A 27,959-nucleotide genomic window follows, 5' to 3' on the forward strand; every position below is an offset into this window, starting at 1 on the left:
TTTGCCCTCTGGTGGCTTGGATGCACAGTGTAATCCTGTGTGCAAAAGCTTTATTAGCAATTATTATGAATGCCCTGTAAAGAATCAAACAAGTCACAAATGTACAATTAGTATTTATTTATGTTTCTTTTGTGCAAGAGCATTACAGAGAGTAACAATTTGTCATTGTCTTCTTAACAGTCACAGTCAGTGGATTCAACAAGGCTAATCAAACAAACACTTGCACACACACACACCTCTAAAACAAACTTCCCTCACATCAAAGCAAATATTTAATATACAACCCACATGGAGAGCATATTGTTATGAGAAGAAAATGTTCTCTCATATTTCATACTACATAAAGGTCACTATGAAAACAGAGATAGAAATAGCAAGTTAAAAGTTGCATTTAAAAAACGTTTTGGTATGGAATACTGTAAAAAAAATCTGAAGCTGAGTTAGGACACCATTCAAATGCATGTCTAAAAACCCTTTTTGTATTTATGTAACATTACTGATTAACAACTGATAAAACTAACATGCAAAATATGCATAAAAAACCAATACTGATGAATTCCTTTCTGCTCAGTGCTGAAAAACATTAGTCAAGACAGAGAATGAGCCTTTCCAAACAAACAAATGATGAGAACTTTCATGCATGTATTATCAAATCCAGTCCAGTTTGCTCATACGATGAAACTGAATCCCTATTCTCAAATGAAATAGGTGGCATTCTCTGATTTATAAGCTAAATTGTTCTTAATGACAGTTTTTCCATTAGTAAAGTCTATATAAACCTATATATCCACTATTCCCAGTGAAGTGACAGTAAAAACTGAAATTGAAAACAAAATTGCTCTGCAGTGTGCATGTTTACAATCTCATAATACAAAATATAAGGGAAGAAAGAAGTGAAAAAACTCATACTCATATTCAAACACACATGTGAAACCTGTGTTCAGACTTGGTTGGCATGATTCAGATGCACTGATCACTGATGTTAGAGGATGGGTTCAGCAGAGTGACTTTGGCCGCACTTTTGGAAAAAGCTGCATGAGAGAGAACAAGAAAGAACTTTAAAAATTAAGGGAATGTATGAATGACAAAAGGTTGCTACACTTGACCAGAAAAACAGCATTTTAAACATTGCAGTAAAGGAAACCAGCACATGTTTTGTTTTAATTACTTGTAGAAAGACTTTTTTTTATACCGTACCAGTTTAAACTGTTTTTTGGGAACATGGTATCTGGTTTGTTGCTAGTCCAAGGTGGTCTACTAGCTTTAAAGGTACAGTAAGCGATTTTTTAAAAACCACTATTGATATCTGAAACCAACCCAAACAAACACACCCATCCCTGAGATGACTGTTAGTCGCCGACAGCAGCTCCAGACAAACAATGACACTCAAAACTGTCCTGTTACTACAGCTAACACAACAACAGCATATCTTGGTTCTGTGAAACACAGCAAAACTAATGTTATTCAAGTACAGAGCAAATACAACGCAACCTCTGTGTCCGTTTTCGGGCCTTCCCGCTTAGGTCTCAACGCTGGAAAGCTTTTACAATATACAACTTTTTACAAAAAAGGTGCAATATGTAAAATTTTTGCAGTAAAATATCCAAAATATCTCAAACTTTCCATCATCAAGCTAAGCCTTTGTTTTGAATCGGCCTCTACTGACCACTAGCTGACAGAAAATGTTACATATTGCATATTAACGCGGGTCCTAAAGCTTGTAATGTTTCTCAGCCATTTCTCTTTCTAGAGTTGTTCTTCAAATCTCCCTCTCGCTCACTCTCTCTCCTCCCCATCACGAGAGGACACACCCCCTATTGCTAATTGGCTCACTTTCTCTCCTCCCCCTAATGAGTGGACACGCCTCTTACTGCTGATTGGCTACAAGAGTGTTGTACTGCTCGATCTGATCCACTTTCAAGAGAGTTTCTCAGAAATCGCTTACTTGCATCTTTAAATAGCTGAAAAATGGTCAATTTCAGTTTCGTATTTCGTAGCAAGTTTATTTCAGTATCATACAAAATATTATAAATGTTATAAATGGTAAACTGGAACATTTTCTAAACTATTAAGGTGCAGTCACTTTAGCAACATTTCAGTGAAATTTTGTGGGCAAAAAGGTCAAATGTCTATTGTCAATAGTGTAGGGATGCATGAAACATGACAGAGGTCATTTTCAAACCAAGCAGCTTTCTGTTGATCAATGCGGTGAATTCAAACTTGAGCACAAGCAAAATCTGCGTGAGGAACTTTTTCACCTTCAGGCGAAACTCCAGATTGTGCAGATTCCTATTTAAATGACTGTGTATCACCTGCAATCCTGCAAAAGTTCACCAAACATCAGTAAGTGTGACTGCACCCTTAGAATTTTTTTTGACTCAAAGTCCGCCATTTGAAATATTGTGGTATATGTACTTACTATAGTAATAACTATGGATGGGAGGGGGGGGGGGGGGGGGGTTGATTCACATATGAATCACATTCTACCAATTCAAATCAAATCACAAATTTTAAAAATTGATTTTCTATAGTGTTATACTTCGCAGAACTACTTAAAGTTATTGACACGTTACAGTGTTATTAATCACAATAAGCCGCGAACAGGACTCACAATTATGTCAAAATGCACACTGTGTGGAGTATTCACGTAAACACAGTCTGTTTTGTCCTACGCGAACGTAAACAGAAATCAGATGTGTAACAGTCTATTAGATCCGTGCATTTGTTCTTAAAGGGACAGCAGCCTCAAAAACTGTTGCCGCCTGTCATTAATGTTAATTAAAAAAAGAAATCACTTATTGCTTTTGAATGAATCACTTTTGTATCTTTAATTTGAATCAATTTATATTTCATTCATACAGTGAAGACTGTATACAGTGTTTTATTTTTACATTTGATTATTCAATTTCTGTAGTATTTCATACTACATGTTAAATAAACCTAGACTGTTGTATCTGAAAATCTTAAAGTTTACATAAATTTGTATATTTTTTATTGTATTTGTCCGATTGTTTGCTTCTTTGTTCATATTTTTAATATCAAAAATAAAATAAAATTGCCTGCCTTGCTTTACTACAGAAGACTGCCAGTCATGTGTTGGGTTAACTAAAATGGGAAGAAAAACAAAATAAATTTCAAGGATCACATTCATTTCAGTGGGATTTTTTTATTCAAGACCTATTAAACCGTCTACCGCTGTCAAATAGGAAAAGTAACACAAAAACAGTTAACAAGAATCAAATGCATATATCGAATCGAATTTTGAATTTTGAATTTTTCAATCGAATCGTGACCTCAAGAATCGACTTGAATCGAATAGTGAGGTACCAAAAGATTCCCACCCCTAGTAATAACAGTAAATTATGCCACTAAACTAAACATAGCAAACCCTAAACCAAACCCTAACAATAACCATACAGTAAGCACATGTATTTAATATTACTCATTACCTACAATGTAATTACACTGTAATGACATCGCATTAAAATAAAGTGTAAACAATATGATTCAAATGCCCTTGCATATTATCTAAAATATTTTTAGACAATACGTTTTAATTACCAGAAACTGGGAGTGTTGATGTATTACATTAAATGAATAATCACAATTCATTTAGTGATTCCAGAAGATCAAAGTTTCTGATTCACTGTGTTCATTAATAAAAAACAATAGTTATTGAAAGGGAAAAAGAAATATCCTGATTGTGTTTTCAGCATTTTAATTAAGTTATACTTTTTATATATAATTAAATAATATTTTAAGTCATCAAGTGGCCTCGTTATATGGGAACCATTGTATTAGACCATTATTTTTCTTAGAGATGAGCTCTTCTTACCCCAAAGTAGTTGTTTGGTACGAAGCCCTCTCTGCCACACAGTGAAGCCCACCACCAGTCCACCCCCTCAGGCTTCTGCAGGATGGTCACCATGTCTCCTTCTTTGAAGCTCAGTTCATCTGGAGCCTGGGCAGGATATCCCCATAGAGCGTACACAACCCCACTGTTCTCTACGCCCATCGCTTCCTCAACACCTAAACAAAAACACACACATGAAACTGCACAATAGTGGCTGCAGCAAATTAAACTGCAACATGCATGACTGTGCTCAAACTACTCAGTGTTTGTGAGTTAATAATGGTGTATTGCAGCATGTCGTCTCCACCCAATAGTTTACGAATTTGCTGACTTGTACTGACCGTTGTTTCCAACGAATCCAACCCATATGAGCGGATGGTGCAATTAACTCAGGAATTTGCAGGTTATTGTGACATGCTAAATTAAATGCTGGGAGTTGACAAAAATGTAGGCGTTACGCCTGTAAAAACCTGAGTTGCGCCATGTAGTTTACCTGTGTACACAAGTAACGTCTGTTTCCTCATTACAACATCCTCACCTCTCAGGAAGCTCTCACACTCCTCGAAGCCCTCAGCGTATGGGTCACACTTCTGTGATGCTGTGGCCCCATCGCTGTCCGTTACGGCCATCACTGCTGCTCCGTTCCGAACCAGAAACTCACACATTTTACGGTCATTACAGGATGCAGCACAGTGCAGTGGTGTCCTGTCATGAGAGTGAATATAGAGTGTGCATACATATGCAAATACATAGGCACATGTATACACTTACACTTAAATTGATCATCTCACCATCCGTGACTGTCCGGAGCACTAACGTTAGCCCCTATCCGCACCAGGAACTCCACCACTGGGTAGTGTCCACCGCATATGGCATTGTGAAGGGCTGTGATGCCTTCATCATTAGACTGGCTTGGGTCACTCATCTGTACAGGGAAACACAAGTGCACTATTTATTTACAAATAGCTTTAAGTTTTCATTTTTAATTTGTCCAAATAAATACAAATATTTTCATTCAAACTTAAATACATGAACTCTTTTCCCACCAGTGTTTTTTTTTTTTTAAAGGTGCCCTTGATTCAAAAATTGAATTTACCTTGGCATAGTTAAATAACAAGAGTTCAGTACATGGAAAAGACATACAGTGAGTCTCAAACTCCATTGTTTCCTCCTTCTTATATAAATCTCATTTGTTTAAACGACCTCCGAAGAACAGGCGAATCTCAACATAACACTGACTGTTACGTAACAGTCGGGGTGTACGCCCCAATATTTGCATAATGCCAGCTCATGATGTTCCCAACATTATAAAAGGCATTACACAAGGGCAGCCAGTTAATGTCTGGAGCTGCACACAGCTGAATCATCAGACTAGGTAAGCAAGCAAGAACAACAGCGAAAAATGGCAGATGGAGCAATAATAACTGACATAATCCATGATAGCATGATATTTTTACTGATATTTGTAAATTGTCTTTCTAAAAGTTTCGTTAGCATGTTGCTAATGTACTGTTAAATGTGGTTAAAGTTACCATCGGTTATTACTGTATTCACGGAGACAAGAGCCGTCGCTATTTTCATTTTTTAAACACTTGCAGTCTGTATAATGCATAAACACAACTTTATTCTTTATAAATCTCTCCAACAGTGTAGCATTAGCTGTTAGCCACGGAGCACAGCCTCAAATTCACTCAGAATAAAACTTTTAACATCCAAATAAATACTTTACTCACATAATTCGAAGCATGCATGCAGCATGCATGACGAACATCTTGTAAAGATCCATTTGAGGGTTATATTAGCTGTGTGAACTTTGTAAATGCGCTGTAATATAGTCGACAGCTGGTGTGGCAGGGAGCACGCGATTTAAGGGGCGGAGCCGAGTGTAAATCAGTGCATTGTTAATGATGCCCCAAAATAGGCAGTTAAAAAAATTAATTTAAAAAAAAATCTATGGGGTATTTTGAGCTGAAACTTCACAGACACATTCAGGAGACACCTTAGACTTATATTACATCTTGTGAAAGAACGTTCTTGGGCACCTTTAATTGCCAGCCACCACAAACATTTTTGATAATTTCCACAAACATTTCATGGCCCCCAAGATATTTTGTTGTATGATTATATGAACAAGCAATATATCAAAAGAAATAATTGAGCATTTTTTAAAAAACAAAAAAAATAAAACTTTATTCTAGCTTCATGCATTCTTTTTTTTAATCAACACTTGAATGTGGGTAAGTTTCAAATGCAACATTTTGTCAAAGACTACATCATGCATAAGCAATGCTTTTATTGCTTGTTTCTGCTCCTTTTTTGCCCGTGTTTTGATCTGGAGATTCTCTACTCTTTCAGAAGTTATGTAGTAGCGCTCCCTACCATATAACAGTGAAAACACAGAAAGCCAGAAAATGAACCGTCATCTCATAAATGACAGAAAATTCCATCAATGGAAAATTCAAAATGCTATCAGTCAAATGTTTTTCCAAAATAAATTAGTTTTGTTCTGTTTTACGATGGATGGAAACCAGAGTTAATGTGCAATACTGCCACCTACCATGCTGGATTGTCAACTGGTGCTGTATTATTTACGTTATTATCTTATGTGTAATGTTATCACAATATCAATATTTCATTTTTTAAATATTACGGTTATTGTTAATGAGGGTATATTGCGACACCCATACTCAAGACCCTGAGTTCCAAACTATTCAGTTGTGTGCGGTCTGTTTTTTAGCATTTATTGTTATTTGTTCTTGCCCCAGACTGAAAATAACCCTATACAGTGCTGATGCAAGTTGCCAGCAACTCTAAGCAACTATACTGCACGGATGCCAGCCTATATGCCAAAGCAGTGAGACATACCTCCTGTGCAGCCCTCTGTACAGTTTCCAGCTCTCCTACTAAGGACCCATCCAACATCAGAACCAGTGGGCTCAAGTGAGCTCTACGGCTGGCGGATTTATTGCCTTTGCTGCCCTTCCGTAAGATTGAGTGAATACCCTATAAGAGCAGATAAGATTGAATAAAGCAGATTAAAATCAAATATCCTCTTAACTGTCACTGGTGTCTACTGTTACTGAGCAATATGTAATCTCACCTTCTGTTGAGGAGAGACCTGTATCTCTGTGATTGGTATTGGATCTACTGTCACAGGAGACTTGGTACTCTCTTCTCCATCTGAAGAGCTGCCACTTTCAGCAGCTGGTTCTTCCTTGATGCGGATGGTCTTCCTGCGAAACAGTTTATTCATCATCTGCTTGTAATGGTTGGACTGGGAAATGGGCATGTTATGCAGAGTCTGGGGGACATCGACTGAGCCGCGTCTCTTCAGGGCCCTGGGGAACTCGGCTCGAATGCGCATCAATTCGTCTAGGTCCGTGCCCAACTCTGCCTGCGGAGCCACTACGGGCTGCAGACGTGTGGGGCTGAGAGGGCGAGGAGGCATCTCTGAATCCTCCACTTTAGCCTCTTCATCTGGTTTCATGTACACAGAGCCTTCGGTTTTACTTGTGTCTTGTTTCTCAATCTCAGCATCAACATCTCCAGGGTGGAGTACTGTTTATAAGGAAACAAACAAAATAGCATTTTAAATTGCAAATAATGGTGTCCATAATAATAGTAAACATTTAAAAATGTAGCTGCATGTGCCAAGTTCTTTAAAAAGTGATCTTTGTATTAATGGTTTTCAAAATTTACATTTACATTTATGCATTTGGCAGACGCTTTTATCCAAAGTGACTTACATTGCATTATACTATACATTTTGTATCTGAGTATGTGAATTGCTGAGTATGTGAAATGCAAAATGCTGAATTTGACTAAATGACCAAATTTAATAACATCACATGACTACAAATGTCATGTTATGTAACCATTAATTTAAAAGTAATAACACATTTTCTTGATTACACACATAATCAGTATTTTCAAAAGAAAAATGTAAATAGATTAAGGATTTTTTTTGTTTTTACAAATAAATTATTAATTTACAAATGTCTTAACTTTTTGGAAAGTTGCACAACATGACATTTTAAAACTAAACTTTACAATAAGATACCGTTTGTTAACATTTGTTAAAGTGTATTAGCTAACATGAACTAACAATGAGTAATACATTTGTTTTTATTATATTTATTAATCTTTGTTAACCCCGGCACAATGCAACACAAGGCGCAACTCAAGTGTTTTTCGCTAGTTTCAGCCAGACATGATTTTCACATCCAGTGCCCATGTTGTTTAAATAGCAAATGAACTCGCCCATGGGCGTGCTGGTCTGAAAACGAGGAGTGTTCAGGTGCATTGTTGGCGTGTTGCTATTTTGAAGCAACTGAAAATGACTGTGCAGTATTTTTTTTTTTGTTAATTAAAGTGTGCGTTAGCAATATGCACCTGTAGGTGGGTGCACAACATGTGTACACTCCAATGGTTACAAACACAGGGATGTGCAGCAGAACACAAAGATGACATACCTGCATATCATAATGGATAGTCATTGCATGTATCAGAATTACCTATTTGCAGTAATGACGAATGAAATTGGCTAATTATTTGACCAATCATGGCAATACACACATGTATTTAAACTGACTCGTCAGGTTGAGGGTGTCTTTATACCACCATGTAAATAGCGAATCCGCCATGGCGCAAGCGCACCTGGCTTTTAAAGGGAATGGGAGATGAGATTCTGATTGGTTTATTGAACGTTACGCCCAAAACACACCCATGACTCATTAAGAGACTAGGTACAAATATTTTGGACCAATGCACCTGGCACTGCGACCATTTTTTCCGTTGTTAAACTAGCAAAAGTGGATTCGGACACGCCCTGAGTGCACCTGCGCTTCAGACCATGCGCTTAGATCAGGGCCCTATATGTAAGAACTGCATTTATAAGGTATTTTTTAATAAAATAATAGATGCAGATCAAAAAAAGTGTATCAAGTCATTGACCCATATGCAAGTGAGTGCTCACTGGCCCACTCATGACATCTGGTTGCAGGTACCTTCTTTATAGTAGGGAGGCTGTCTTTGAGCTTGCTGAGGTTGAGGTGTCTGATTTTGCCGCATGTATTCTCTGGGCAGGGGAAGGTTTTGTTGGAAAATTCCTTGCTGTGGCTCTCCCATTGGGCCAAGGGGGCATCTTCTGGCAGCTGCAGCATAGTAGGGGTTTTGAAGCCTCATGATGACAGAAAGCGGGATGGGCTTGTGCTGACGATTTCCAGAGCTCACAGGTGGAATGGCGATACGGGAAATGATTGGCTGAGGGGCGTAAGGTGAACTGCCGCTTGAGGTGAGGTCAGGGGGCACTGAGATACGAGTGTTCCTCGGGAGCGAGCTGTGAGATGATGGAAGTGAACGGGGAACAGTATCCTGATGACAGAGAAAGAAACGGTGAGAATTAGAGGATGTATATTTTTTTCACATGCAACATAATTTTTCTCAGTCAGTTATACTGTATTATTACTATTATGTTGTTGTTGTTTTACACTATTTTTTGTGTGTTATTTGTATATTTGTGTCTGTAGCCAAATGCTTTGATAGAATAAAGTACAAAAAATTTAAATTGGCACCACAATATGGTACGAACAGGAGCTTGTAAGAAAATGAAATGTTTCTTGGGAATTGTCTAAACTTGTTTCTTAAGTCCTAAGACATAATTACATATAAACTTTTTTCATTGGTTGTTATGGTATTAACAAGGTTTAGTATGGTATTCAGTATAAAACAAACATAAAAAAGCAGTTGATCCAGAAAATTCAACAATGACAATTCACTGACATTTGCCCTGAGCAATATTAAGCCTGGCAAATGCACCAACAACCACTTTCATGCACACGCCAAAGATTGCACACCTTGACGGAAGGAGGTGCATCCAGGTTCGATTCTTTCCAGTTGCTGTTGGGTACAGATGGTCTGATCCAATCATTCTCTACAACACAAAGAGGAAAACATATAATTAAGGAAGAATTAACATTGAGACAATGACTTGACTACTACAGATGATGATATGTGCTTACAGTTAACCCTATATTGCCTGATCTTGCCTCTTGGTAACAAATCCATTTTCTTCACTTCGCAAGCACATGATATAGGGATAAAATTCTTAATAATGAAGGTATGGCTTTGAATAAACCAATAAAATGGCTTTTTGTTTTGTTTTTTGTTTTTTTACATAATATAGCTTGGATTTTAAACATCTTTAATGATTGTGTAGATGACTCTGAAAAGTACTCATATAGTACTTGTATATTATTAATATTATTAAAGAGGACCTATTATGTCCCTTTTACAAGATGTAATATACGTCTCTGGTGTCCCCAGAATGTGTCTGTTAAGCTTCACCTCAAAATATCCCACAGATCATTTATTAAAGCTTTGTCAAATTTGCCCCTATTTATGTTTGAGCAAAATCACACCGTTTTTGTGTGTGTCCCTTTAAATGCAAATGAGCTGTTCTTTCCAGAAGAGGGCGGAGCTTTAACAGCTTGTGCTTTGGTTGCGCAACAACAAAGCTGGAGAATCTCATGCGGCCAAATTGAGGATTGTCAGTAACTGTGAATTGACCCTCGTTTGTGAAGCAGTCCGGCGTAAAATGACGGCATGATAACAACACTCTACTACAACAACTCTTCCTCTTCTCTAAAGCAGCCCAACATGGCCTCACCCCCTTTGTTGTGTGTTCCCAGGGGCAGGGTTCATGTAATTTTGGGGTTTGTGATGTCACTAACCCAGGAAGAAGCTCATTGTAGTCCTTAAAATGCATGCAAATTGTGCAACAGAACTTACTATCATAGGTGTTGTGAGGCTTTCTCTCGTAAGATACATCCAGATCTGTTTCGTTCCACTTGGAGGGGTTCTTCTGCCTCTGCATTCCCTCCTCTGAAAGATGGAAGTAAAAACCGATGAGGGAACAAACAATAAACCAAAAAAGCAAACTTGCAACCAAAGACCTTTGGACCCCACTGTATACTCCTAAAAATAGATGTTCCAAAAGGGGGTTTTCACAGCAAATAGAAGAATCATTTTGGGTTTCCCAAATAATTTCAGTAAAAAAAAAAAACACATTTTTGAAGAAAAAATGTGTGAAGAAAAATTTAAAGAACCTTTTCCACTTTAAAGAACCTTTATTCAGTGGAAAGGTTCTATAGATTCTTCGTGGAACCATAAATGACAGTAAAGAGTCTTCATTTTTAAGAGCATACAGTGTATTTATATACATTTGATACACTCAAAATCCCAAATACCTAATGGTCTGAATGGCTGGAAGTTGCGTGGTAGAGTATTGGCTGATGGTTGAATAAAAGGCTGAGGGGAAGGAGCTCGATCCAACCTTGGTGACCTGTGCATCGGAGACAAGCTAGCTGAGGGCTGAAGCAAGTTGCGAGATGTTTTGGTGTCGTATGTAGGGCTGGATAAGGGCGACAGTTCCCCATAGCTCAACGATCCTCTCGGGCTTCGATCTTGCGGCCTCACCGGCATCTGTGTCGTTCGTCTCATCGTATTTGGAGACATATTAGGGGGTGTCTTTTGATCGATGGAATATCGGGAATCTGAGACGTCTTTACGTTGCATGAAAGGGGAGCGCTGCTGGATTAAAGGACCGGGAGATGAAGGCCTAAATTTCATGTTGTCTAGGCTAGGTGCAGAAGATGAAGATCGCATCATGAAGGCAGGAGGACTGTCCAGGTTGGATTCTTTCCTGCTGCTGGTGGAGTCTAAGCTCTGGCTGCTCGTGGTGCTCTGGGGGAAGGGGACACTTGTCTTGATGTTCTCATTTCCATTCTTGTTTGCGCTGTACAAACTGCTGTTGCCATTGCTGCTGCTCTGGGGTTTGGGGTCAGAACTCTACAATAAACAGAACAAGGAAAACATCATGATGTTGGTTTCAAAATACACTAGAACAATATTTTGCCACATATCCATTATCTAAAACTGTGTTATGTAGATATAAACTATTTTGACATATTTTCAGGTATGAAGGATTGATTTATATTATTTAAATTTGATTATGATTACACCTTTTTAACTTTAGCTAGTGTGTAATGTTGCTGTTTTTAAGCATAAATGTCATCTGCAAAGTTACGACGCTCAATGCTCAGAAATCGCTTTTTAAGGATTACAACAAATGGCTGGTAGGGACTACAACAAGCCTCTTCCTGGGTTGGTGACATCACAAACCCTAATATTTACATAAACCCCGCCCCCGGGAACGCACAACAAAGGGGGTGTGGCCATGTTGGGCTGCTTTAGAGAAGAGGAAGAGTTGTTGTAGTAGAGTGTTGTTATCATGCCGTCATTTCAAACGAGGGTCAATTCAACGCTGGATTTGCACAAAAGATTAAAATGACGACACATGCGAGTCGATGAGTTGAATCAACTCCACAGCAACTACATAAATTTATCCATTAACCATTCAGAAACGTCCAGTTTCATTCTAAAGTCCCTGAGTCTCTCCATCAGTGTCGACTCCGGTTTGAACAATGTAAGGCTGAACACCGTTACTGACAATCCTCATTTTGGCTGCGTGAGATTCTCCAGCTTTGTTGTTGTTGAGCAACCGAAGCGTGAGCTGTTAAAGCCCCGCCCTCTTCTGGAAAGAGGGCCGGGAGCAGCAGCTCATTTGCATTTAAAGGGACACACACAAAAATGGCGAGTGTTTTTGCTCACATCCAAATAGGGGCAAATTTGCCAAGCTATAATAAATGATCTGTGGGGTATTTTGAGCTGAAACTTCACAGACACATTCTGGAGACACCAGAGACTTATATTACATCTTGTAAAAGGGGCATTACAGGTCTTCTTTAATGATAATAATTCATGATAATTTATGATTTGGAAAATTAATTCAACATTAATAATAATAATACATTTTCTTGAGCATCAAATCAGGATATTAGAATGATTTCTAAAGGATCATGTGTGACAGAAGACTGGTGTAATGATGCTGAAAATTCAGCTTGGCATCACACGATGCAAATTACGTTTTAAAACATTAAATTGTGATAATATTTCACAATATTACTGTTTTTAATGTATTTTTAGCAAATAAATGCAGCCTTGGAGAGCATAAGATATATAAATATAATATGTATGTTACTTTTCCCAACCCTAGCTGTAATTGGTTACTACATTGTTTGTATTATATTTTATAGTTGTTTTGCAGGTCATTTAAATTGTGTGTAAAAATATGTAATCCATATAGTCTCCTGATTAACATGAAACTGCATGAATAATGATTATATATTTGTATCATATTGCACCACAAGATGTTATTATCACTGCTTGAAATGTCAACTACCAAAATAAGATAGCAAAACGGCTCAGTCTTGTGATCTGTACCTGTGCTGTAGTGGTTTGCACAACAGGAGTGGCTTCCGACAAGAGAGAGCTGAACTCCCGTGACAGTTCATCCGCTGTGGCCAAAGATGCGCTCAGTTCATCGTTGATGGACTGAACTACAACATACACACACAAACATTGAGTAAATATACAATAGTGATTGTAGGCAGTCAGACAAACTGACAAACATGATGTAACAAGTCACTCCCGAACTATGCGGCACCTTATTTGCCATTTTGTAAACATTCACAAGGACTGAAAAATCTTAGCATGCTTAGACAAGTAATTATATTAAGATAACTGCTGCTTCATGTCCTGTCCTAGATTGCCTCTGCATAGGAATGAAGCATAACTGCTGGTGTACTGAAATACTCACACAAGAAGTTGCTGCCAAAGCTGCCCTGGGAGTTCATGGTGTTTGTGTTTCTGTAGATGTGACCTCTAATTCATTCAACACACAGCCTGAGTGAAAACAGGAAGATCAGATCAATCTTTCATTGTCCATCATAATCTAAACAGCATACCTGATTCAGTCGTATCATTGTTAGGAAGTGCATGCTTTCGGACTCAAAACAGAAATATTAAATCACTTGTTCTCCATTCTATTATTTACTTATTTGATGCTAAATCACTTTTTATTTAGTTCTGACAGTAAACACTTCTTTACCCTTTTAAAGTCCTTCTGACTATGTTGAACCTCATAAACACATTGTCATATGAACCAGTCTGTAACAACACTAATTTAAATCTCACAAGCCATCTTTTCAACAAAACATCTTTTACTTTTGTCTAAATTTTTCTTTCTTTTTGTTTGCTTTTCAATTAAGTAGCCCAACGGTGTGACAATTTAATTTTAAATAGTAAAAATATAGTCTCCCAAATAATATAATCATAAAAAAGTGTGCAATAATTATACAAGAAATAGAAATTACTATATACATCAGTTTTTTTGGAAATAAATTAATATTTTTTTCACTACGGCTGTATTAAATTGATCAAAAGTGACAGAAAAGACTTTTACATTGTAACAAAAGATCGCCATTTCAAATAAATCCTGTTATTTTGAACTTTCTATTAATTAAAAAAAAAAATCTATAAAAAAAAATGTAGGTTTCCACAAAAATATTAAGCAGCACAGCTGTTTTCAGTATTGATACTAATCTGAAATGTTTCTTGAGCAGCAAATCAGCATATTAGAATGATTTCTGAAGGATCACGTGACACTGAAGACTGGAGTAACGATGCTGAACATTTTTTAAATATTTGAAAACAGAAAACAACTACTTTAAATTGTAATGATATTGAAATGTAAACAGTATTGCTGTTTTTATTGCAGTTTGATTAAATAAATGGACAATTCCATGCAAAGTTCATCCTTACCATGAAAAAAAAAAAAAGTTTTTACCAAAAGAACAAAAACTTTTTAAGTTGTCCATTTAGGTCTGTAATATACTGTATTGATGTGCTTTAACACAAATTTTAAGAAAATTGCCTTGTTTATCCACCACATATGAAATGTTCAACCAACCATGTTTCATGCTTTCAAAAAAGGGATCAAAGACCCCCTTTTTTAAACTGTATTTCAACAGTAAGCATTGCACACGCTTGTCAACATGAGAAATAATCCATAACCATTTGCAATAGACCTACAGGGTATAAAGTTGTATAAAGTTGATTATATCTGCATGTGGTGGTTTAAATTCCTGCTTAAGGTATCTGTGAAAGTTTTAAAGCAGTCTTCTGAGCTGGTTTCAGAGCGGTTACGTCCGCAACGTTGTATTTTCTCATAAATGCGAACATGAAAAATTAAATAAAATTATTATTTTATGCTCTTTGGAGAGCCAACCCTTCTTCATCCGGTGGGCAGTATTACTTTTGGATTGCGCAGTGTAATTCACAGAATTCCTAAAAAATATGTTGACACCTAAAACTTGGTGACTTCTTTTGTCACATCCATAATGAGTGCATATTTCCCTGATCAAAAATATAAAACGATTGTATAGACTGAAATTTTTCTAATGTCTGGACTCCTTTAATAAGGGACTATGAATATATAAATAGACGGTTCAATATGTTGGTATTAAATGCATTCTCTGAGAATTTATTTTTCAAGTTTTGACTGCAAATGTCACATCCATAACGCTGAAATTGCCCAAATGCAGCCTTGCATTTATTCTGCAATGGTGAAGAAATAAAACAAGCCAAACCTACTAAAACTTACATACAGCAGGACTTTCTAATGCATTCCAACACCTCCAGTTCAAAGAAACGCCCTGCAACCTCCAACATCTACTTCTTTACACTGTAATTAACTGTCTGCTACTGAAGGCTTTTGAATCAAGAGCTACAACCCTGAGGCAAGTGACACTACTTACCCAACATACAGACGATCATATAGACATGTGCTGTGCATAGAGACTGATTTTATGCATATCTGAGTGAGTGACATAAGACATGTTTTGTTAGAATTTCACCCTCTGTAAATAAATAAATTTAAAAAAAACAGATGTGTATTAGTAATTTGTCTGTTCTTTGTGCAGTTTTCGATTATGGAAGTTCATCACTCGTTTTACAAAGTTAAACAACATGCTACAACATGCAAATGTTGTCCTTTGTGAAACAATGACTTCTAAATATCATTAAGCTGATATCTGGTGAACTTTAAATGGGAATATATTAGTTGCTTCCTAAAGACTCATTCACTTCCATAAGCTTCTTTGTTCTGACACTTTCACACTTCACAGTGTAGTAAACTGTTTATGTCCGTACTCGTGCTTTTGTGCTCTCTTTCCAAACAGAACATGTACTCAGGGCACTGACTCAAGCTCTCCATCTTGTTTACTTTGTCAAGATCTAGAGAGCATTGCCCGACCGGGTCAAAAATTATATCTATGAACAATTTCAGTCAGGATTCAGGCCTCATCATAGCACAGAAACCGTGCTTGTTAAAATTACAAATGACTTTGAGCTTCTGACCAAGGCTGTATCTCAATACTAGTGTTACTTGATCTCAGTGCTGCGTTCGACACTATAGATCATAAAGTACTCTTAGATCAACTACAGTATTACATCGATATTCAGGGACAGACATTAAAGGTGCCCTAGATTATGTTTTTAAAAGATGTAATATAAGTCTAAGGTGTCCCCTGAATGTGTCTGTGAAGTTTCAGCTCAAAATACCCCATAGATTTTTTTTAATTAATTTTTTTAACTGCCTATTTTGGGGCATCATTATAAACGCGCCGATTTATGCTGTGGCCCCTTTAAATCCCGTGCTCTCCGCCCACAGAGCTCGCGCTTGCCTTAAACAGTGCCTTAAAGTTTACACAGCTAATATAACCCTCAAAATGGATCTTTACAAAGTGTTCGTCATGCATGCGGCATGCATGCGTCGGATTATGTGAGTATTGTATACTGTTATATTGTTTTGATTCTGAAAGAGTTTGAGGCTATGCTGCGTGGCTAAAGCTAACATTACACACTGTTGGAGAGATTTATAAAGAATGAAGTTGTGTTTATGAATTATACAGACTGCAAGTGTTTAAAAATGAAAATAGCGACGGCTCTTGTCTCCGTGAATACAGTAATAAACAATGGTAACTTTAACCACATTTAACAGTACATTAGCAAAATGCTAACGAAACATTTAGAAAGACAATTTACAAATATCACAAAAAATATCATGATATCATGGATCATGTCAGTTATTATTGCTCCATCTGCCATTTTTCGCTGTTGTTCTTGCTTGCTTACCTAGTTTGTTGATTCAGCTATGCACATCCAGACGTTCTGCCCTTGTCTAATGCCTTTCATAATGTTGGGAACGTGGGCTTATGCAAATATTGGGGGCGTACATATTAATGATCCTGACTGTTACGTAACAGTCGGTGTTATGTTGAGATTCGCCTGTTTTCCGGAGGTCTTTTAAACAAATGAGATTTACATAAGAAGGAGGAAACAATGGAGTTTGAGACTCACTGTATGTCATTTCCATGTACTGAACTCTTGTTATTTAACTATGCCAAGATAGATTCAATTTTTCATTCGAGGGCACCTTTAAGGTGGTTTAGATAGTACCTTTCAGGCCGTTACCATTTTGTTTATTTAAACGGGAAAAAATCTAAGATAACATCAGTAAATTATGGAGTGCCACAAGGATCTGTGTTAGGCCCTCTGTTGTTTTCAATATATATGCTTGCCTGCCACTTGGTAATATTATAAGAAAACATGGAATTAGTTTCCACTGCTATGCTGATGATACTCGACCAGATGAAATATCTAATTGTCCAAGTTGGCAGAGTGTGTTAAAGATATTGGATGACCAGTAATTTTCTTCTATTAAATTCAGACAAGACCAAGGTATTACTTATTGGACTAAAAACCTGTACACAGAATATCGGATACAATCTGCATATAGAAGGATGTACTGTTACTTCATTCTCTACCTTTCATATGTTACTAAAACAGCCTTCTGCAGGCATCTCGAGTTTACAGCCTCCACCAATAAAGTTTTGGCATGTGAAACTCCATGACTCAAGAGATTTCTTGCGAAGACTTTTTCCACAACAGATGTTGTTTTTAATTGTTTTTCTCAACTCAAATTAATTTTCAGGAATTCCAAATATGTTGCGTGCTTTTTGAATTCATGCCCCAGATCAATTTTATTGTAACAATAAGGTTTCATTTGTTAACATTGGTTAATGCTGTAAAAATATATTGCTCATTGTTAATTTATGTTAGTTTATGCATTAAAGGGATAGTTCACCCAAAAATGAAAATTTGATGTTTATCTGTTTATCCCCAGCGCATCCAAGATGTAGGTGACTTTGTTTCTTCAGTAGAACACAAATGATGATTTTTAACTCCAACCGTTGCCGTCTGTCAGTCAAATAATGCTAATGGATGGGAACTTCTACTATAAGAGTAAATCAAACTTGCATAGACAAGTCCAAATTAAACCCTGCGGCTCGTGACGACACATTGATGTCCTAATACACGAAACGATCGGTTTGTGCAATAAACCGAACAGTATTTATATCATTTTTTAACTCTAATAACACCACTATGTCCAACCGCGTTCAGCATTCGCTTAGTGAGGTCTGATCGCGCTCTGACAGCGGCAGTGATGTCTCGCGCATATACTTCAATGAGAGCGAGACATCACTGCTGCTGTCAGAGCGCGATCAGACCTCACTAACGAGTGCTGCATGCGGTTGGACATAGTGGTGTATTAGAGTTAAAAATGATATAAATACTGTTCGGTTTCTCGCACAAACCGATCATTTCGTGTCTTAGGACGTGATCGTGTCGTCACGATCCGCAGGGTTTAATTTGGACTTGTCTATGCAAGTTTTATTTACTCTTATAGTAGAAGTTCCCATTCACTCCCATTATTTGACTGACAGACGGCAACGGTTGGAGTTAAAAATGCAATAAATTAAAGAGACAGAAATTAGTAAATAACTGTAACTTTTATACACAGATAACCGCTCAGAAGTTTGTACTTTTTTATTTAAAGAAGTCTTGTGATCACTAAGACTGCATTTATTTGATCAAAAATGCAGTAAAAACATCTTTTTGCTATTTTAGTATATTTTATCCATTATTATTATTATTATTATTATATGTAATTTATTCCAGTGATCAAAGCTGAATTTTCAGCATCATTACTATCTACATTACTAGTGTCACATGATCCTTCAGAAAGCACTCTAATATGATGATTTACTGCAAGAAACATGTGAAAGTTGTTATGCTTAATATTTTTGTGGAAACTATGATTGATTTTTTTATTATTTGACATAGATGTAAAAGTTTTACTGTAACCTCTGATCAACTTAATGCAATCCTGGCTGAATAAAAGTATAAAAAAAAAAATCAGACCATAAACTTTTGAACAGTAGTATATATGTAATTACCTTCTATTCAATGAGTTTCTCATCCTTTTTAAAAGCTTAATATAAACAAATTGAAATTATGCACTGTGCAATCAGTGATGAATGATATAATGCTTCTTTTTAACAAGCATGTGCAACAACATCTACTAACACATTAGGTGTTATTTCACTTTGCACGTTGTTCTGAATGCATCACGGTCATAAAAAAAAAAAAAAAAAATGAACATTTCCAAGGACAGCACTAGCGACAGACATCTAAGCACAATAGTCTTCAGCCCCCCCCTATCAGTATTCTCACACACTCTCTTTTGTTCCTCATCTAATCTTAATCCCTGATCTTCACCTCTCATTCACTGCTCCACATACAGTACATTTGCCAATTGAGAGGTTAAGGCTATGCTTGACTGATAATTTAGCACTTTTGCGGTGCCGTTGGACTCAGATCGGTATAGCGAACCTGGAATGTGAAGTTAAGAGTGACAGAGGTTAATAATAACTCTCCTCCTGATGATAAGAAGACCTAGCCCATTCTGAGCCTGGGGCGGAAACCGTGACTAAAAGGCTAAAACAGACGCGCTTTCTACTGATGAATTAAGGTGTGGTGAAACTCTCTCAACACAGTTTCTTAATCAGTTACGCTTGTCCTTTAACCTGATCTGCATTTTTCTGAGATCATTTATTTGCTTCTTGTAAATTGTTTAATCTTGGCTTCTGTCCTATAAATATAAAAATAGGCTTTGATTTATTATTTATGATTTATATAGGGCTGCAACAACCGATCAGATTTGATTATAGATTTGATTATCAGTTAACTGCTGTGCACTGTGCATAGAAAACATCCACCAGATTAGTGCATGTGTGTTCCTTCTATCAGTTATCATTTAGTTTGTGCTTGTTTTTGTTTATTATTCATTTTGTAACTTCTGCTTTAACCCTCTGGTATTGTTCAATTGGGAGTCACACTTATTTTGTTTGCGGTCAAAAGTGACTAAACACCTAATAAAAGTTTTTATTTAATTTTTAGTGAAATCAATGTAATATATTTTTGTTCAATAATATTTTTTATTTTTTTATTTTGTATTTTGAGAGAATTTTATGTTACTAATTAATATTTATGCTATAATTATTAGCAGTTTTTTGCCATTGAAAATAATACTATGTTTTTATTTTCTTTTTTTTTATTATTATTATTTTTCAATTAAACTGTATTTCATGTTAAAATAGAGACAAGGCCTTTAAAATCCAATTTTTTAAGGGAGATTAGTGCCATCAGGTGGGAGGAAAAAAAGAAAAACATCTGTAATGCCATGGTTTAACCACTAGATTTCTATATAACTCTATATAAAGATGGTTGTAAATTCAATGGTTGTTTTTAGACATTGTTTGGAGGACACCATTGTGCAAGATGTGGAATAACTTCTTTCTAAATTATTAAAATTAATTTACATTTGTAAAGAGTTAATACGTAGACAAGCTTAATCTTGTAGGCAAATTATTACAAAAACCAAAGAATAATAGATACAGATCAATCACTATCTACAGACGTGAAAACAAATGGTAGATTTTGTACCAACTAAGCTGCATTGAGATCACCACACTTCTCCAGATGATTAATTAAAGGCATAGTTCACCCAACATTGACGATGTGGTCATCATTTACTCACCCTCATGTCATTCCAAACATTGACTCACTTACTTCTGTAGAAGTCAAATATATTTTGAAAGACTTTATTTGTCCAAGACGTCAATGGAGTTCACTTTTATTTTGAAGCCAAATTACTTATTTTGTGTCAGACAGAAAAAGTAAGTCATACCATATGGAGCGACATAAAAACTGAGTGAGTAGCAGTAATAATTATAAGTTAACGTTCATGACACATCTCAGACATGACGCTATCTCGTGGCATTGAAACCAACAAAAGTTATCATTGTAGAGACCACAAAAGTGTTTTATAGTCTAGCTGATAAGAACAAACTAAGCCATGAATTCAAACAGCATGTAACAGGTTTGGAATTCATGTTGGACCTTGCCAAAAGAAGGTGTATAGATTTATAACCAGCTGAAATGGAGCAGCTCATCAGATGAAGAATATCAGTTACACAAATATGTAACCATTGAAAAATGGCCAAGTACAAAAGCTCAGAACTCCTGCAGTGAATGGCATTGATTACATGGTTAATTTTAGATGACAATAAGTAGTGAAGCTTTTAGGATTTTGTTTCAAAACCTTGAAAGGCTGCTTCTGAGGGGGAGTGGATACTCGAGCAGTTCATTCTGTTCTCACCAACCTTTCTCATGACAAGGACCACTGACTGGACACAAAAGATCCAAATCTTATGAACATCGCCCAACTGTCACCATGCACTCCTAAAACTGCGGGTTGAACGTTCCTGTGACTAAAGTTCACCCAAAAATGACAATTCTGTCAACATTTACACACCCTCATGTTGTTCCAAACCTGTTTGACTTTTTTTTTTAAAGGGGACATATCATGAATAGCTGACTTTTCCATGTTTAAGTGCTATAATCAGGTCCCCGGTGCATCTAGCAATCCAGAAAACGTGAACAAGGACAACCCAGTAACAACCCAATGTTTTGGTAAGCCTTTCTCTGCAAAAAATGAGCCGCTCAGATTTTGCTCCCTTTGTGACGAAGGAAGGGGATTATAATATTACCGCCCCTTAATCTGCATGTTTCCACCCACAGTGCCACCATTTTGTTTTCGCAAGTGAAGTTTAGTGCAACCCTGATTAAACACACTTGATTGTCTTCAGGATTACTAAAGCTACATGAAGGCAGGTGAACTGGGTCGGAGCAAAACTCTGCAGGACAGCAGCACTCAAGAACGACCGTCCCTGAGCCCATGACATGTCTCAGCTATGTAAACATTATCACTGATCTGTTAACGGCTATAATAGTAAACACATGAGTCTCCATAAACTCCTGGCATCTGAGCCGCTGAGGACGCAGTGGTGTAATTTTATTTATGAAGGGAATGTGTCCAGATAAATTCATATACCAGTTTGCACAAGTCATTTTACACCAGACTGCTTTGCACACGAGGGTCAGTAAAACACAGGAGTTGCACAGAAGTTGATTCTCAAAGATGGATCAATACCAGCTGTTCATGATATTTCATATATTTCATGACATTTGCAAATTGTCTTTCTGAATGCGTTTCGTTAGCATATTGCTAATGTAATCTTAAATGTGGCTAAAGTTGTTTTTTATAATATTTTTGGACTTTTAACCCGAAAATGCTTGCAGTCTGTATAATTCATAAATGCATCTTCATTCTTTTTGAGTCTCTCCAACAGTGTGTAGCTTTAGTCACATTAGCCGTGAAGCACGCTATCAAACTCATTCAGAATCGAATGTTAGCAAACATTCACAAAATACATGCCATACCTACGTGATCTTATATGCTGCATCACGAACAGTTTGTAATGATCCATTTTGAGAGTTATATTTGCTGTGTGAGCTTCTCCTGTATTGTTTATGCATGTGTATTGGAATCGTGAGCTTGGGGGCGGGGAGCACGAGCTCATTTGCATTTAAAGGTACACACACCAAATCAGTGCATTTTTTTCTCCCGCCCCCAAAATAGGCAGATAAAACATGGTATAATAAAAAAATCCATGGGGTATTTTGAGCTGAAACTTCACGGACACATTCTGGGGACACCAGAGACTTATATTACATCTTGTGAAAAGGGGCATAATAGGGGCATTTAATTATTCTGTGGAACCCACAAAAAGATATTTAAAAAAATGTCTAAGACACCATTTTCAACTAAAAACGGAAAACATTTTATGCCATTCACGACATGCAAACTTTTGAAAACTGAAGTTTCAAAGTGCAAGTTTTTGAAAACAATTACCATTATTGTCTCCATGTAAGCTACAAAAACGCAAATTTGTGGAAATGGTGACGTCATGCACATTACGTGTTCATTCTATAGGCACATAGTATTTCTTTATAAAGTAACTTCACCAACTACTGCCCTGGCATGAATAATACAGCATTTTTAATTGTTTTCATGGATCAGTATGAACGGAGAACGTTTTGAGGAAAAACTTATCAGTTTTTAGTACATCGTTGTCATGTAAAAGTACCCTAAATTATCAAATGTTCATTTTCTGGTTCAAATTAAAACTACTATTATACTGAAATAGCCACAAAAGCACATAGACAGATGCAAAAAACACACAGATCAACACCTTTTGAGTCTACTGTATCTCCTGACAAACAATAAACTCAGAAATCAAGATATTTTATTAGGTTTGGCTAAACGTTTTGGGTTGACACACAAGATTGGGGAGTGTCAGGTTTAAATTCAGACAATGATGGCCATCAGGGAGCATTCTGACTAAATCCTGTTAGTCATCTTGATAGCATGGGTGGGTTTTTAATAAAACTCACACTCTTTCTGACCTACGATACTAGTCACTTCTGTATTTCTAAGGAATGTTTGTTAATGTGCAACCCTGTGTAGAGAGCACAAAGAGTCTCAAATAACATATGCCTCTGGAATCTCTCAAGTCTTCAGAATTACAAGCTTAACATTCCTTGTGAATCACACAAGATAACTAACATCCACCCTGATAGTGTCCAACCTTTAAAACATTAATAACCGCAGTGCACACAAAGACAGGCTGGCATGTGATTGAACCAACATGCAAATATGGTGGTTTATAAAGTGCAAAATGGAGCCAGATCTCCAAACAAGTTGTAGCAGGACAGGATTGGACAGATATGCAGTTCAGCTAGTTCCGACAGCTTTAAGTCTCATGGTAAATCAGGCTGAATGCTGAAATTGGACCCATTCCCAACACCGTTCAAAAATCATGTGAAAGTTGTCATTACTAACCTTCTTCAGAAAGAACCACAGTGCTGATCAAAAGATGTTTACCTCTGCAAAACCTGACATATGAAATAATAGTCAGAAAAATCTATTTTCTGAAACGGAAGTTTGTTGAACCGAAGGAAAATCTTTAAAAAAAAATGGTTTGCATATATGTTTTAAGTTTTGTACCATATTTGATACAACAGGCTTTTATAGCCCATGCAGTAAGAATATGGAGGACAGAAAAAAACACCAAAATGTTATTCAGAGGCTCAAACAGAGTAAAATATGCAATCTAGTGCAAAAGTTGTTAGTTACATGGCCATAAAGTACAAAAATTCTGATAGCTTACAATGTAAATCAATGAGATCTTTATAGAAGTATAGCAAACTTACATAAAATGCATAAAGCTACTGTAATTACTCTATATCTCCCAATAATATGTAAAAAATCCTTATTTTTATGATCAAACCTCTATAATTTTATTGTATTTATAAAATACAATCAAATACAATTATGCTTGAGAGATGTACGAATAAACGTTCCTCAAAAGCCTGTTGTATCATATTTGACACAACTTCTGGCTCTCTTGCTGTTAAAGGTGCCCTAGAATGCTTTTTCACAAGATGTAATATAAGTCTAAGGTGTCCACTGAATGTGTCTGTGAAGTTTCAGCTCAAAATACCCCATAGATTTTTTTTTATTAATTTTTGTAACTGCCTATTTTGGGGCATCATTAAATATGCGGCGATTCAGGCTGCTTCCCCTTTAAATCCTCGCGCTCCCCGTCCCTGAGCTCTCGACTCTAATACAGTGCATAAACAAAGTTCACACAGCTAATATAACCCTCAAAATGGATCTTCACAAAATGTTCGTCATGCATGCTGCATCAGATCATGCAAGTACAGTATTTATTTGGATGTTTACATTTGATTCTGAATGAGTTTGAGGCTATGCTCCGTGGCTAACGGGCTAAAGCTAACATTACACACTGTTGAAGAGATTTATAAAGAATGAAGTTGTGTTTATGAATTATACAGACTGCAAAAGTTTTAAAAATGAAAATAGCGATGACTCTTGTCTCCGTGAATACAGTAGTAAACGATGGTAACTTTAACCACATTTAACAGTACATTAGCAACATGCTAACGAAACATTTAGAAAGGCAATTCACAAATATCATTAAAAATATCATGTAATCATGGATCATGTCAGTTATTATTGCTCCATCTGCCATTTTTCACTATTGTCCTTGCTTGCTTACCTAGTCTGATGATTCAGCTGTGCACAGATCCAGACGTTTAGCCTGGGTACCAGCCCGAACCCCGCCCACAACATTTTTTGGACGGGAAGTTCGGTCTGGACTCGATCCATTGTGGAGTAATTATGCTCGGCTCCCAGAAGGCCGAGCCAATCAAATTGCCAGGGCGGGCTTTAATCGATGATGGACAGGCTATCTGCGGTTACGTAACCACCCGCGTCATCAAAGAGCGCTTGGGGAGTTTGATTGACAAGCGATCTAACCAATCAGAACGCCGCATCCGCCTTGTTGTCCGACAAAGCAGTCAGGAGTTAGAAGATTAACATCGGTGGAGTTAAACTTGGAAAAATTGTGCATATTGACGTCTTTCCGCGTTTGAAACAACATTCATTCTCATGTTCATGTTTATTTGATGCTATAAATGGACTAGTAGGAAGAGATGATCGGTTAACTAGCCTCTTGAGCTGAGGCGCTACAGCAATCTGTCACGATCATGGTCACAACACATTAAAGAGCCACAAAACGGTTTTTATTGTTTGAATTTTTTTAATAACTACACAGTTTGAAAGCTGGGACTTTGTTTAATATCATAAGTAACCTGCTCTGTCTCGTCTGTCGATGTGTTGTCAGTTTCCTCTTTGCTCCGCGATGTATTTTCCACTCTGTGTGGCGTGACAGCGCCACGGCTTGTCGGACAAAGCAACAGTAACTAAGGGGGGCGGGTCTTTGCGAAAGGTCAATTAGTTTACAACAATGATGGCTGTTGAAGAACTGAGATGTGTAGATTCCGCCATCGCGTCCGTTATAGAAGATATCGACAGTGCATTAATTTTAAAAGAGGAACAAAGGACCGCGATCAAGGCATTTGTCGATGGGAAAGATGTCTTTGCCGTCCTTCCTACGGGATTCGGCAAAAGTTTGATTTATCAGCTGGCCCCGATGGTCGCTAAGAAGAGTTCTGTTGACAACTATGCGTCGCTCAACATACGTCACTTACTCTGTAGCTCTGATTGGTTGTAGGTCTATCCAATTGAGGTCTTTCCTGGATCGGTTGAAATACGCCCCCATAATCAAAGCCCAATGGAGCAGTATCAGACTCATATTCTGACTAGAATTGAGTATGACCACGTCAGGCTACCAGACGTTAATACTGGCTGCCCTTGTGTAATGCCTTGAACATGAGCTGGCAACTTGGGTAAAGTTGGTTTTATATTCGCACATTCGGACTTCTGATAAATTCAGACTTTCCAATAAATGTGCAATAAATTAATGTTTGCGAATTTTAAGAAGCGACATGATATTGACAACCAACGATTGTCAACTTATAACATTTTTCACAGTCGATCAAAATAGGCAAGTATTGTTTTAATGGCATATTTACTTGTGAATGTCCACTGAATGTCCAATGTAGTGTGATTAACAAGGCTATTGAATACGGATGTCCGAATGTGCGAATATAAAACCAACTTTACCCAAGTGAGCTGGCATATGCAAATATTGGGGTCGTACATATTAATGATCCCGACTGTTACGTAACAGTCAGTGTTATGTTGAGATTCGCCTGTTCTTCGGAGGTCTTTTAAACAAATGAGATTTACATAAGAAGGAGGAAACAATGGTGTTTGAGACTCACTGTATGTCATTTCCTTGTACTGAACTCTTGTTATTCAACTATGCCAAGATAAATTCAATGTTCAATTCTATGCCACCTTTAATAAACAGATCTGCGTTCGTCTTGCGGAAGAACATTGTAGCCGGAGCTACTTCTCTCTGTTTATGTCTATGACAAGTCACGCAGGTACTGTGCTACTCCGCAGTGGTACGACCCGAACCAGTCTAAAATAGTCCGAATATAAACACTTATAATAGGTGTAAGTTACCGTAGTGATTCAGGATAAGATAAAAACACGATTTGGAAAATGGATTCATGATGTACTCGCTCATTATGTAATTTTTGTAAATTTTGAACACAAAAAAGTTATGGACAGCAGCTTTAATTAAAAGATTTTTAGAATTATACTTGCTAGAAGATCGTTTACAGGTTTTTCAGCAAAGTTTTGATCACGTGCATCATTTAGAGGCCTTCATATATCAAATATGATACTTATAGGGTTAAAAGTCCTCATGTATCCCAAACGCTAACAAACATCTGTAACAAAAAGCAACTGGCTTTCATGTTGACAGGCCTTTATTAAGTACTACAAAACTACATTATTACTAAATAAATAAGAGCTCGAATCAACTTTTGGGTTATTCAAAGACTTCATTCACGTTGAATAATGAATGATATATTGTTCAGAGTACATCAAAAGATTCTGCGTGCGTTTTCAAGACATCTGATTCCCATCAAAGCTTGTCTGACTCCTCCTCCTACATTTTCCAACACAAAGGCGCCTTAAAAATTTTAGACAAAGTACATATTTTAAAATATATAATACTTAAAAAGGGCCTAGCATAACGGAGACGACCGAGTCCACTGTACAATCCACATCGCCTTCTCAAAGCCATGCAAAACTGCTACTTGAACTCTCAGTCAAAAGCACAATAATAACATAAATAGATTCCTGTACCTTGAATAGCTGTAATAGTTGTGAAGTTGTCGTGCTGTAAAGTCCTAGAACTTAGTTCCGCTGAGCATGGATGTGTTACATGACTAGTTGGAAAACATTTCAGTGGTGTTTAACTCTTGCCTGTGAAGTTCTGAGATATTCAGTCCTGCCCACTGCTTCTGAAACCCGACCCAGGTGTTTCAGACACAC

At 37.0% G+C, this 27,959-nt stretch overlaps 1 protein-coding gene across 2 annotated transcripts; it reads right to left on the minus strand.

Annotated features, from left to right (window-relative positions):
• Positions 1-100: 100 nt before the first annotated feature.
• ppp1r13l (protein phosphatase 1, regulatory subunit 13 like) lies at positions 101-27,959 on the minus strand. Of its 2 annotated transcripts, XM_048167900.1 has the most exons (14): positions 27,771-27,959; positions 13,572-13,657; positions 13,196-13,311; positions 11,101-11,701; positions 10,643-10,735; positions 9,709-9,785; positions 8,860-9,226; positions 6,954-7,411; positions 6,719-6,856; positions 4,645-4,778; positions 4,392-4,558; positions 3,836-4,029; positions 3,064-3,105; positions 101-1,031 (listed from the first exon to the last, which is right to left on the minus strand). In XM_048167900.1, exons 2-13 carry the CDS (start codon positions 13,606-13,608, stop codon positions 3,073-3,075), a joined length of 2,415 nt encoding a protein of 804 aa, XP_048023857.1. In that variant the 5' UTR covers positions 13,609-13,657; positions 27,771-27,959; the 3' UTR covers positions 101-1,031; positions 3,064-3,072. The 2 variants fall into 2 exon arrangements, with proteins under 2 accessions (XP_048023857.1, XP_048023856.1); XM_048167899.1 differs by lacking the exon at positions 3,064-3,105 and having other exon boundaries at positions 27,771-27,957.

The sequence above is a fragment of the Megalobrama amblycephala genome, linkage group LG19, assembly GCF_018812025.1.
Source record: "Megalobrama amblycephala isolate DHTTF-2021 linkage group LG19, ASM1881202v1, whole genome shotgun sequence".
Lineage (NCBI taxonomy): Eukaryota > Metazoa > Chordata > Actinopteri > Cypriniformes > Xenocyprididae > Megalobrama > Megalobrama amblycephala.

Coding starts and splice junctions, on each gene's coding strand:
- ppp1r13l (XM_048167899.1), bottom strand. CDS start 13,608: ATGAACTCCCAGGGCAGCTTTGGCAGCAACTTCTTGT. Junction 11,702..13,195: donor TGCAAACCACTACAGCACAG/GTACAGATCACA, acceptor TGTTTATTGTAG/AGTTCTGACCCCAAACCCCA. Junction 7,412..8,859: donor GCCTCCCTACTATAAAGAAG/GTACCTGCAACC, acceptor CCTTATAAACAG/TACTCCACCCTGGAGATGTT.